The sequence below is a fragment of the Bufo bufo genome, chromosome 3 (genome assembly GCF_905171765.1).
Source record: "Bufo bufo chromosome 3, aBufBuf1.1, whole genome shotgun sequence".
In the NCBI taxonomy this organism is placed as follows: Eukaryota; Metazoa; Chordata; class Amphibia; order Anura; family Bufonidae; genus Bufo; species Bufo bufo.
Window position 1 is genome coordinate 264,554,288 of NC_053391.1, and position 13,434 is coordinate 264,567,721.

Consider the following 13,434-nt stretch of genomic DNA (forward strand, 5'->3'; position numbering starts at 1 on the left):
TTTCGGCATGAGATGACTGTTTGATTGGTACTATTTTAGGGTGCATATGACTCTTTAATCGCTTACTATTGCACTTTTTGTTATGTAAGGTGACAGAAAATTGCTTTTTTTACACAGTTTAAAAAACAAAAATTTTTTTTACGGTGTTTACCTGAGGGGTTAGGTAACGTGATATTTTTAGAGATCAGGTTCTTCCGGACGCGGCGATACCTAATATATCTTTTATTTATGTAAATGGTGACGAATAAGTCTTTTTTTCTTAGCACAGTTTTTGTTTACATTTTTTGACGGTGTTCACCTGAGCGGTTAGGTCATGGCGATACCTAATCTGTATACTTTTTTATTTATTTATTTTAATTTTACACAATATCATTTTTGATTCAAAAAAATGTTTTAGTGTCTCCATATTCTGAGAGCCATAGTTTTTTCAGTTTTTGGGCGATTATCTTAGGTAGAGTATCATTTTTGCGGGATGAGATGACTGAACAAAAAACAAAAAAAGATGGTTTTAGTGTCTCCATATTCTGAGAGTCATAGTTTTATTTTTTGGGCAATTGTCTTAGGTAGTGGCTCATTTTTTGTGGGATGAGGCGACTGTTAGATTGGTACTATTTGGGCATACACTTGTTTGATTGCTTGGTGTTGCACTTTTAGTGATGTAAGGTGACCGCAATTTTTTTTTTAGCTCAGTTTTTATTACATTTTTTCACTGTTCATCTGAGGGGTTAGGTCATGTGATATTGTTGTAGATCTGATTGATACGGACGCGGTGATATCTGATATGTCTACTTTTTTTTCCCATTTAAAATAAAATAAAATATATTTTTTGGGGAAAAGGACGTTTTTTTTTTACTTGAAACGTAATATTTTTATTTTTTATTTTTTTTTACTTTGTTTTTTGTCCCATTCTGGGACTTGAACTTTTGGTGGTCTGATCCCCTTTACAATACTTCTGTACTGTAAAGCATTGGCTGTAAGTGTATTAACGGTGTAATACACTTACAGCCTGCTTTCCTGTGAGATCCAGGGGGCTGGATCTCACAGGGTCTCCCGGAAGGTAGCCATGATGCCTAAGTAAGGCATTGGGCTGCCTTCCCTGCCATCGGGTCCCTGTCACAGCAGCTCGGGGACTCGATGGCAGCTCCGATCCCTGCATGGAAGGCCCACGTGCCGCGGTCACTGCGGACCGTGGCACATCAAGGGTTAATTTGCCGGCATCTGTGTTTTCACCAATGCCAACGCATGCAGCAGGGGTGCGGCTAACAGCGACTGCTAGACCCCTGCCGCGGATCTGGCAGGCGCATGTACGGCGCTTGTCCTTAAGTCACGGACATCTGCGCTGGTCCTATACGGGTTAATGTAGTAGTGTTATTTCAGTATTTACATAAACTGTAGTTTTGTTATTTCTCAAATTTTGATAAAGGGAACACAAAAATAACACATCCTAGATCTGAGTTAATTAAATATTCTTCTGAAATACTTTGTTCTTTACATAGTTGAATGTGCCGACAACAAAATCACACACAAAAAAAAAAAAAAATGGAAATCAAATTTTTCAACTCATGGAGGTCTGGATTTGGAGTCACACTCAAAATTAAAGTGGAAAATCACACTACAGGCTGATCCAACTTTGATGTAATGTCCTTAAAACAAGTCAAAATGAGGCTCAGTAGTGTGTGTGGCCTCCACGTGCCTGTATGTCCTCCCTACAACGCCTGTGCATGCTCCTGATGAGGTGGCGGACGGTCTCCTGAGGGATCTCCTCCTAGACCTGGACTAAAGCATCTGCCAACTCCTGGACAGTCTGTGGTGCAACGTGATGTTGGTGGATTGAGCGAGACATGATGTCCCAGATGTTCACAATTGGATTCAGGTCTGGGAAACGGGCGGACCAGTCTATAGCATCAATGCCTTCGTCTTGCAAGAACTGCTGACAAATGAGGTCTAGCATTGTCTTGCATTAGGAGGAACCCAGGGCCAACCGCACCAGCATATGGTCTCACAAGGGGTCTGAGGATCTCATCTCGGTACCTAATGGCAGTCAGGCTACCTCTGGCGAGCACATGGAGGGCTGTGCGGCCCTCCAAAGAAATGCCACCCCACACCATTACTGACCCAATGCCAAATCGGTCATGCTGGATGTTGCAGGCAGCAGAACGTTCTCCACGGCGTCTCCAGACTCTGTCACGTCTGTCACATGTGCTCAGTGTGAACCTGCTTTCATCTGTGAAGAGCACAGGGCGCCAGTGGCGAATTTGCCAATCTTGGTGTTCTCTGGCAAATGCCAAACGTCCTGCACGGTGTTGGGCTGTAAGCACAACCCCCACCTGTGGACGTCGGGCCCTCATATCACCCTCATGGAGTCTGTTTCTGACCGTTTGAGCAGACACATGCACATTTGTGGCCTGCTGGAGGTCATTTTGCAGGGCTCTGGCAGTGCTCCTCCTGTTCCTCCTTGCACAAAGGCGGAGGTAGCGGTCCTGCTGCTGGGTTGTTGCCCTCCTACGGCCTCCTCCTGATGTACTGGCCTGTCTCCTGGTAGCGCCTCCATGCTCTGGACACTACGCTGACAGACACAGCAAACCTTCTTGCCACAGCTCGCATTGATGTGCCATCCTGGATAAGCTGCACTACCTGAGCCACTTGTGTGGGTTGTAGACTCCGTCTCATGCTACCACTAGAGTGAAAGCACCGCCAGCATTCAAAAGTGACCAAAACATCAGCCAGGAAGCATAGGAACTGAGAAGTGGTCTGTGGTAACCACCTGCAGAACCACTCCTTTATTGGGGGTTTCTTGCTAATTGCCTATAATTTCCACCTGTTGTCTATCCCATTTGCACAACAGCATGTGAAATTGATTGTCACTCAGTGTTGCTTCCTAAGTGGACAGTTTGATTTCACAGAAGTGTGATTGAATTGGAGTTACATTGTGTTGTTTAAGTGTTCCCTTTATTTTTTTGAGCAGTGTATTTTTTTTAAACATTACATTTCTTTTCTTTTTTCAGAACTGTAAACCACACATCTTTACTGTTGCAGAACAAGCTTATCGAAATATCCAAACGCAGATTAATCACATAAACCAGTCTATAATTGTTACTGGAGAAAGTGGAGCAGGAAAGGTAAAATGGCTTAAATGGGCTCTAACATTTCAAACTTATCAAAGGTCGCTTTAGATGAACCTTAACAAATCTGTAAATCACTCTGATTAAAATGTTGAGGTTATCTACCCTAAAACACTTCTGAAACCTCTGCTACTATGTGTGTCCCTCCGTGCAATTTTGCTGTCCACTCCTTGTGCTAGGTGAATCCTGTCTTTAGCGGCATAGACACTGGCTCCTGAGCACAGTGAACTTCTGCTTAGTGCAGAGGCCCCTCCCCCATCCACTGTAGATGGCTCAGCATCTCAGACTGCTGTTTTCTTTGTATGACAACCACATCTTCCATCCGGTACATAGTAAGTGCATTTCTTCAGTCATTATATAATTCATTTATCAAGTGCTTGAGTTCCTCTGTATCTGTTTAATTTTAGCTTGTTAGTCAGCATCCCTCACTGGACTGACTCTGACTGTGCTGTAGTCAATGTGTCCTTGTGGTGTAGATCTTTCCCCTTATAAACTCTCCCTCTCCTCCATAAACTGTATTATGTGGCTGATAATGTGTATTCTGAGTTCTAGATACAGTCGGGCACATAAATATTGGGACATCAATACAATTCTAACATTTTTGGCTCTATACACCACCACCACAATGGATTTGAATTGAAACAAACAAGATGTGCTTTAACTGCAGACTGTCAGCTTTAATTTGAGGGTATTTACATCCAAATCAGGTGAACAGTGTAGGAATTACAACAGTTTGCATATGTGCCTCCCACTTGTTAAGCAACCAAAAGTAATGGGACAATTAGCTTCTCAGTTGTTCCATGGCCAGTTGTGTGTTATTCCCTCATTATCCCAATTACAATGAGCAGATAAAAGGTCCAGAGTTCATTTCAATTGTGCTATTTGCATTTGGAATCTATTGCTGTCAACTCTCGGTGAAGGAAGCTGTCCTTAGGCTGAAAACAACTAAACAAACCCATCATAGAGATAGCAAAAACATTAGGCGTGGAATACAACTGTTTGGAACATTCTGTGAGCTCAGCAACACCAAAAGACCTGGAAGACCGCGGAAAACAACTGTTGTGGATGACCGAAGAATTCTTTCCCTGGTGAAGAAAACGCTTTTCGCAACACTTGGCCAGATCAAGAACACTCTCCCGGGAGGTAGGTGTATGTGTGTCAAAGTTAACAATCAAGAGAAGACTTCACCAGAGTGAATACAGAGGGTTCACCACAAGATGTAAACCATTGGTGTGCCTCAAAAACAGAAAGGCCAGATTAGAATTTGCCAAACGACATCTACAAAAGCCTTCACAGTTCTGGAACAACATCCTATGTACAGATGAGACCAAGATCAACTTGTACCAGGGTGATGGGAAGAAAAGAGTATGGAGAAGGAAAGGAACTGCTCATGATCCTAAGCATACCACCTCATCAGAGAAGCATGGTGGTGGTAGTGTCATGGCGTGGGCATGTATGGCTGCCAATGGAACTGGTTCTCTTGTATTGATGATGTGACTGCTGACAAAAGCAGCAGGATGAATTCTGAAGTGTTTTGGGCAGTATTTTCTGCTCATATTCAGCCAAAATCTTCAGAATTCATTGGACGGCGCTTCACAGTGCAGATGGACAATGACCCAAAGCATACTGCAAAAGCAACCAAAGAGTTTTTTAAGGGAAAGGAGTGGAATGTTATGCAATGGCCAAGTCAATCACCTGACCTGAATCCGATTGAGCATGCATTTCACTTGCTGAAGACAAAACTGAAGGGAAAATACCCCAAGAACAAGCAGGAACTGAAGACAGTTGCAGTAGAGGCCTGGTAGAGCATCACCAGGGATGAAACCCAGCGTCTGGTGATGTCTGTGTTCCAGACTGCAGGCTGTAATTGACTGCAAAGGATTTGCAACCAAGTATTAAATAGTGAAAGTTTGATTTAGGATTATTATTCTGTCCTGTTACTTTTGGTCCCTTAACAAGTGGGAGGCACATATGCAAACTGTTGTAATTCCTGCACCGTTCACTTGATTTGAATGTAATTAAAGCTGACAGTCTGCAGTTAAAGAACATCTTGTTCGTTTCATTTCAAATCCATTGTGGTGGTGTATAGAGCCAAAAATTTTAGAATTGTGTTAATGTCCCAATTTTTATGGACCTGACTGTATGTGTGATGTGAACATAAACCGTCTCTTACACACCATGTGTGCTGAGGATAGGGGCATAGATTTGTATAGGGCTCACTGGGGACTGGCTTAGAAGTATGGGAACTGAAATCTAAAGCAGCATAGTACTGGCAGACTGTATTTGGACACGTTCCAGGCTTGACGAGAACTACTGGATGCAGGAGTAGTGTACTGGGCGGTTAGGAGTCAAAATAAGCAGACCAGAGCATTGGGGAGACTGGATTGGATCCTCTCACACTGTCCCCAGCAAAAGCAGAAACTATTTTGTGAGACACTCAAAAACTCAGTTACCCTTTTAAAGAGACTTTAATTCGTATCATTACTAAGGTTACATTCACCCAACAGTGAAAAAACATGGCTATGAAAAACGGGAACTGATTGTTTTTCATAGTTATTTTCCGCCATTTTTGCATCCATTTTCTGGCAGTCTGTCCGTTTTTAATGACTGTTTTGCATCAGTTTTTTATGGCGGTTAAAAATTCAATACATTTCATTAGCTAATAAATATATATATTTAAATAAAATCCAAACTCATGCAGTATTCATAATGTCCCCCATAGTTGACCCTGGCAGTAATAATGCCCCCCTTAGTAGTCCTCAGCGGTAATAATTTCCCGCATAGTGGCCTTCAGTGGTAATAATGCACCCCATAGTGGCCCCCAGCGAAAATAATATCCCCCCCATAGTGGTCCTCAGCTGTAATGTTTGTTTATTAGCTAAGAAAAAAATAAATAAATACTTCATCCAAGACAAGGGTGGCCAATCTTAAGCTACTTTCCCACTAGCGTTCAGGTGTCCGCTCGTGAGCTCCGTTTGAAGGGGCTCACGAGCGGTCCTGAACGCAGCTGGACGGCCCTGATGCATTCTCAATGGAGGCGGATCCACTGAGAATGCATCCGCCTGCCAGCGTTCAGCCTCCGCTCCGCTCAGTGAGCGGACACCTGAACGCTGCAAGCAGCGTTCGGGTGTCCGCCTGGCCGTGCGGAGGCGAGCGGATCCGTCCAGAGTTATAATGGAAGTCAATGGGGACGGATCCGCTTGAAGATGACACCATATGGCTCAATCTTCAAGCGGATCCGTTCCCCATTGACTTTCAATGTAAAGTCTGGACGGATCCGCTCAGGCTACTTTCTGACTTAGAAAATTTTCTAAGTTTTAATGCAGACGGATCCGTTCTGAACGGATGCGAACGTCTGCATTATCGGAGCGGATCCGTCTGATGAAACATCAGGCGGATCCGCTCCGAACGCTAGTGTGAAAGTAGCCTTATGGACACAAAGAGCCAGAGAAAGAAAATTGACTATTAGAAGCCACAAGCTATACATCGAGCGGTTGTGTTTTTTTTTTTTTTTCTTTTACAGCATTCACTGCATAGAAAATATTTTTTTTATATTTTAATAGTTCACACTTTTTTGGGCATGGCGATGTCACGGATGGTGTTGCAGAAAACTGGAACTTATAAATAAACATCCGACTGGCTTGATCCCAAACTAAGGACCATATGGATGAGCCCTATAAAACCCCTAGAGCTCCCCCTAACGGCTATGCCCATGCAAAGGTCTTTATGGTAGACGATTGCATGCCCACGTACCTCATACTGTGTGACAACTGAAAACCCTATAATAGTGAGGGGACACGACCACCGGCTCCCTGCACTTAATACGGACGGAGTCAGGGTCACCTAGAATCAAGCCAGCAAGGAAACACAAATAAAGGAAAAAAGATTTATCTGAGGAATTGGCAGTAGCAGCCTCCAGCAGTGAACAACTCATCCAGGAAGAAGTATAAACCGCAAAGTGAGGCAGTGTGTGAGGGAATATAAAGGGAGACAATTAGTGTTAATAGTTGACAGCTGGAAGAAGGAAAGGAGATGACAAAGTGAAATCAAAACAAAGAACGTCATGCAAGAGGTAGAGAAGAACATCTAAGGCTAATTTCACACCTGCGTTCAGGTGTCCGCTCGTAAGCTCCTTTTGAAGGGGCTCATGAGGGATCCTGAACGCATCCGTACTGCCCTAATGCATTCTGAGTGAATGCGGATCCGCTCAGAATGCATCAGTCTGGCAGCGTTCAGCCTCCGCTCCGCAGGCGGACACCTGAACGCTGCTTGCAGCGTTCGGGTGTCCGCCTGGCCGTGCGGAGGCAAGCGGATCCGTCCAGACTTACAATGTAAGTCAATGGGGATGGATCCGCTTGAAGATGACACCATATGGCTCAATCTTCAAGCGGATCCGTTCACCATTGACTTTCAATGTAAAGTCTGAACGGATCCGCTCAGGCTACTTTCAGACTTAGAAATTTTTCTAAGTTATAATGCAGACGGATCCGTTCTGAACGGATGCAAACGTCTGCTTTATAGGAGCGGATCCGTCTGATGAAACATCAGACGGATCCACTCCGAACGCTAGTGTGAAAGTAGCCTAACAGACCTTCTCACAGAACTGGCGGTGACAGGCGACATGTAATATGTTTATTTTTTATTGTTTGTAAATTTTATATGTAAAATTGGGAATGTGAGCGATTTAAACGTTTAGTATTTTGGTGTTTTTTTGTTTTTGTTTATACTGTTAGGCCCCTTAGGGTCTTGAACCCTTGTCCTATTCACCCTAATAGAGATCTATAAGGATGAATAGGACTTCACTCTTCCTGCTGCCCTGTGCATAGTACACACAGCAGCAGTGAGCTTACCATGGCAGCCAGGGCTTCAGTAGCATCCTGGTTGCCATGGTAACAGATTGGAACCCCAGGATTACACTGCTGGGGCTCCAATCGGAACTGCCACCAAAGAAGAGGGGGGAGGGGAGCCTGTGATAATATTTGAAGGGGGGAAGGCTGCACCACCAATGGTTTGAATTTTTAATGCTGGGGGTGACACACTGTGCCTCCAAAGAATGTAATTAACACATTCATTCAAGCATAGGAGGCAGCGGGTGCCAGCGGCGGTATCGCATACCTGGCCTCAATAACAGGTCATGTGAGGTGTCTTCAATTTGTTCTAAAAACGGCTGTGTGACCTTACGTTGTAATCAAGTTTCCTAGCACTATGTACATAATGATGTAGCATCGCTAGCGCTCCTTGTTTTCTCATTTGGTTGCTAACAAATCGCGACTTCTAATTTCACTCGGAACAAAAGAACAGCAATACTCAAGAATTCCAGTAGATGGCAGTTCTAACCCTTCCTTTCCTTGCACAGCCCCATAGAGCGGCTAATGCTCACAACACAACTCGCAGAGTATCGTCCTGGTACAGGGGGGCACTGCTAGCGCTCACACAAGGGGCTGGCCATCGCAGGATCATATGGCAGGATCAAATGTATAAAATGGATTTGATGTGCAGATCATTGGTTCCTATAAATGGCCTTGTATTCATATATTTATATATTGCACACTATAGGATTTATAATATTTCACTCGTACACAGCATACAATTGTTACAAACCCTCAACTGCAAGAAATATTCGGTCTCTAGGGGTTTTCAGCTGCTGACTGTAAAGAATGACCTAATACTTCTCACAGATGAGGTTTTGTTGCAATTGCATGCAATATAGACAATCCTCTGTAAGCTAAGCACATCAGCAGCACAAGTCTCTCTCCTGTTCTGGAAGTTTGTTACAATGTACTGTATCAGTCTGGAGTACAAGTGCAGAACTTAAACTTAAATAAATAAAAACTCATACAACTTCCAACAGATGAAGCAGTGTTACATTTGTCAGACATAGCTAAGCTGAGTAGGTCAGATAACATCAGATGAACGATATACTGCTAAGTTACCCGATGTAGCAGAGTCAGGGTTTTTAGATACAGTGTAGCAAGTCCTCAGCTGTGAGTAGTATTACATCTCTGTTTACAGTCAAAAGCTGAAAACCATTAGAGACCTCATACTTCTCTGCTTTTCAATGTAAAGCAGAATGTAACAAGGAGTAGCAGGTATCGCAAGTTATAACCTGGAACAGATCCCTGCACTGCATCATCTCTGCTGTTCCAGGGATTATGTGCAAGGCATGGTATTACAGGGGGAATAAACATCTACACAACCGAGTAGGTAGAGTGTGATATATTATATATATATGCAGGAGTGATATAATAAATATATATATATATATAGATATGCACTGGACCCATATAGAGTGTGAGATAGATATATATTTGTGGTCATGGTTACGGCCAAGAGATATCCGAAGAACCCTAGGGAGAGAAACAACGGGAACAACCTAACCCAGCTAGGCGTGTCTTAGCTAACCTGACTAAATGGCTTGTTGTGTGCCCTAAGCCATTAACGTGGGTAGGCCTATAAGTGGGCAAAATCCAAGCCAAGTAGGGTAGAAAAGGAACTCGAATGGCATGTGCAAACTAATCCCCCAAGCCAACTGCAAGGCGTCAGGGATCTAGAGCGAAAATTAGGGGTGTATGAGGCAAGACCAGAAGGAGACCTACAACCCATCTTGTGGATGACAAGGCCAGAGACATGATGCTCAATATTGCGGATACTGCCCCAAAGCGGAAAGGAAGACCGGGAATACGTTGTGAAATGGATCATGAAAACCAACTGAACCTTGTAAAGTTTGGTTCTAGTGCGAGTACTGGCAATGCCCTAGCCTCAGGAGATCGTGGGACCGAACCTAACTGCCTAGACTATGCAGGAATAAGGGCCAAAAATAACCATGTAGATAGGAAGAGAATCCTTGAATAGTTCCCCAGAGAACAGCTATCTGCTAGCCGTGGTCCGCGCGTTGTTCTACTGTGTGCCCCTGAGAATTGTTTTAATTAGGGTTGTCCCGATACCACTTTTTTAGGACCGAGTACAAGTACCGATACTTTTTTTCAAGTAGTCACCGATACCGAATACCGATACTTTTTTTAAATGTCATGTGACCGTTTTGGGGGATCTGTGGATCTGTGGATGACGCACTGTCATGTGGGGGATCTGTGGATGGCACTGTTATGGGGGACCTGTGGATGGCACTGTTATGGGGGATCTGTGGATGGCACTGTTATGGGGGATCTGTGGATGGCACTGTTATGGGGGATCTGTGGATGGCGCTGTTATGGGGGATCTGTGGATGGCACTGTTATGGGGATCTGTGGATGGCACTGTTATGGGGGATCTGTGGATGGCACTGTTATGGGGGATCTGTGGATGGCACTGTTATGGGGGATCTGTGGATGGCACTGTTATGGGGGATCTGTGGATGGCACTGTTATGGGGATCTGTGGATGGCACTGTTATGGGGCATCTGTGGATGGCACTGTTATGGGGGATCTGTGGATGGCACTGTTATGGGGATCTGTGGATGGTACTGCTATGGGGTGGGATATCTGTGGATGGCATTGTTATGGGGTGGGGGGATCTGAGGATGGCATTGTTATTTGGTGGGGGATCTGTGGATGGTGCTGTTATAGGGGATCTGTGGATGGAACTGTTATGGGGAGGATCTGTGGATGACACTGCTATATGTCATCCACAGATCCCCCTCATAACAGTGTCCCCCAATACACCGGGCCCCGCCGCTCACCAAAGTATTTATAAACGTGAATCCTTATCCTGTTATTAAGTTGAACTAACGCTGCCCTCTCCCATGTTCCCCTGTATCCCCACAGCACTTACTTAAGCTTCCATAGCAGGCAGAGCGGACGGCACCAGTAACGTCACTCACTGACGTCGCGCGTCTGCTCCGCCTGCTTCATTCATAAAGTGGGCGGAGCAGGCGCTCTACGTCAGTGAGTGACGTTACTGCTGCCGTCTGCTCTGCCTGCTATGGAAGCTTAAGTAAGTGCTGTGGGGATACAGGGGGATACAGGGGAACATGGGAGAGGGCAGCGTTAGTTCAACTTAATAACAGGATAAGGATTCACGTTTATAAATACTTTGGTGAGCGGCGGGGCCCGGTGTAAGAGTACAGTGACTGCACCGGGCCCCGCCCATAGTTACGGACTCCAGCCCCTCCTCTCTCCCGATGCTGCATCTTTGCCGGGCCGCAAAAATATTCATTGCGGGAAAAAAGTATTCTATTTATGTATCAGGGCGGGGTATCGGCGGCTGAGTACCGCCGAGAAAACTCGGAATCGGTCCCGATACCGATACTAGTATCGGTATCGGGACAACCCTAGTTTTAATGCTTGACACGTGAAGACCGACCTACTCTCTGAATCTTCTACCGTGAGGAAATTCTGGACCTTGTCCAAAACCTGATTCAACGTGGTTGTAGGGAGTTCCGAGGTTAGTGCGGCAAGAAGCTACGAAGCCATAATATACAAGATTCAATCTATGCCCTCCCATAAGTGAGGGAATGCAATTGCAATGAAGCTACCGGCAAAAATGAATTCCTGGTCTTGGTAAAAAGGCAAAGACTTTGCGCGGGGACCTGGTTGACAAGATATGATCGACTACGATTAGAGACTGAAATGCTGGAGGAATTACCCTACTTGTTCCTCCTCTGGCAGGACCTGAACTAAAGCATGAACAATTAAAGAAAGACGAAATATCTGTGTAAGACATGACAATGATGCTGTAGGGCGAACCGGACCAGTTTGCGGTCAAAACATAAAGTGAGCGATCAACATGAATTATTAGGAAATTAGGGAAGCAGGTATGTATGTGATACATACGGGCCAAATCAGCCCAGCAGGACTGAGAACAGTCATCGGGCCCTGAAGCCATGGGGCTGAAGCCGTCATCGGGCCGCCAAAGCCGTCATGGGGCCGAAGCCGTCTAAGGGCCCCCGAAGCCGTCATCGGGCCCCCGAAGCCATGGGGTCGAAGCCGTCATCGGGCTCCTGAAGCCAGAGATGGGAGAAAAACAAGAGCCTGAGGCATTGCAAGTACGCTAAGAGGAGTCTCTTATCGTGACAAACAAATGAACAGCTTGTGAAAACATAGCAGGAAACATACTCCTATTTTCCCACTGACCTCCGCTGAGGAGCTGTTTGGTGAACTGGGGCAGGAGACCAATCTGAGTGAATACGAACCAGAAGTAAAAGGAGACCAGTCTGAGTGATTATGAACCAGGATTAGGGCTCTTTCACACTTGCGTTCTTTTCTTCCGGCATAGAGTTCCGTCGTCGGGGCTCTATGCCGGAAGAATCCTGATCAGTTTTATCCTAATGCATTCTGAATGGAGAGAAATCCGTTCAGGATGCATCAGGATGTCTTCAGTTCCGGACCGGAACGTTTTTTGGCCGGAGAAAATACCGCAGCATGCTGCGCTTTTTGCTCCGGCCAAAAATCCTGAACACTTGCCGCAAGGCTGGATCCAGAATTAATGCCCATTGAAAGGCATTAATCCGGATCCGGCCTTAAGCTAAACATCGTTTCGGCGCATTGCCGGATCCGACGTTTAGCTTTTTCTGAATGGTTACCATGGCTGCCAAGACGCTAAAGTCCTGGCAGCCATGGTAAAGTGTAGTGGGGAGCAGGGGAGCAGTATACTTACCGTCCGTGCGGCTCCTCGGGCGCTCCAGAGTGACGTCAGGGCGCCCCACACGCATGGATGAAGTGATCACATGGATCACGTCATCCATGCACATGGGGTGCCCTGACGTCATTCTGGTGCGCCCGGGGAGCCGCACGGATTGTAAGTATACTGCTCCCCCGCTCCCCACTACTACTATGGCAGCCAGGACTTTAATAGCGTCCTGGCTGCCATAGTAACACTGAACGCATTTTGAAGACGGATCCGTCTTCAAATGCTTTCAGTTCACTTGCGGTTTTCCGGATCCGGCGTGTAATTCCGGCAAATGGAGTACACGCCGGATCCGGACAACGCAACTGGGAAAGAGCCCTTAAACAGAAAAGTAGGCCTATGGAATGTAACAGACCACCGAGGATGGGAACGCAAGCCTGAAAAGAATGCAGTTATGTTTGTCGGGAGAGAGGTACCAGAGCGGTGGGTGCAGACTGCCGTGGTGAGATTATTGAGTAAAACCATGATGTAGCAATGAACAGGAGAATGCAGCTTTGAGTGGGAGCAGAGTACAACACATGATGTAACAACAAATAGGTGAATGCAGCTTTAGATGTGAGTAGTACCTAAAAAACATGGTATGGGCGCAGCTCTGAGTATGGCTAGCGCATGAAAAGCATGGTATAAAGCAGACGTATAAATGCAATCTGAAAGTGAGCAGAGTATTGCTGTGATGCGAAAGCAGACACGT

General features: G+C 45.4%; 1 protein-coding gene across 4 annotated transcripts in view; it reads left to right on the forward strand.

The window, feature by feature from the left end:
• MYO19 (myosin XIX) overlaps nucleotides 1–13,434 on the forward strand; it is a 1,002,409-nt gene that overhangs the window by 174,663 nt on the left and 814,312 nt on the right. For all 4 annotated transcript variants that reach the window (XR_005777529.1, XR_005777530.1, XM_040424125.1 and 1 more), the window contains exon 4: nucleotides 3,006–3,119. Coding sequence is in view for 2 of the 4 variants with exons in the window: in XM_040424125.1 (XP_040280059.1) it covers nucleotides 3,006–3,119 (114 nt within the window). In the remaining 2 variants the exon portion in view is untranslated. The remainder of the gene's footprint in view (nucleotides 1–3,005; nucleotides 3,120–13,434) is intronic.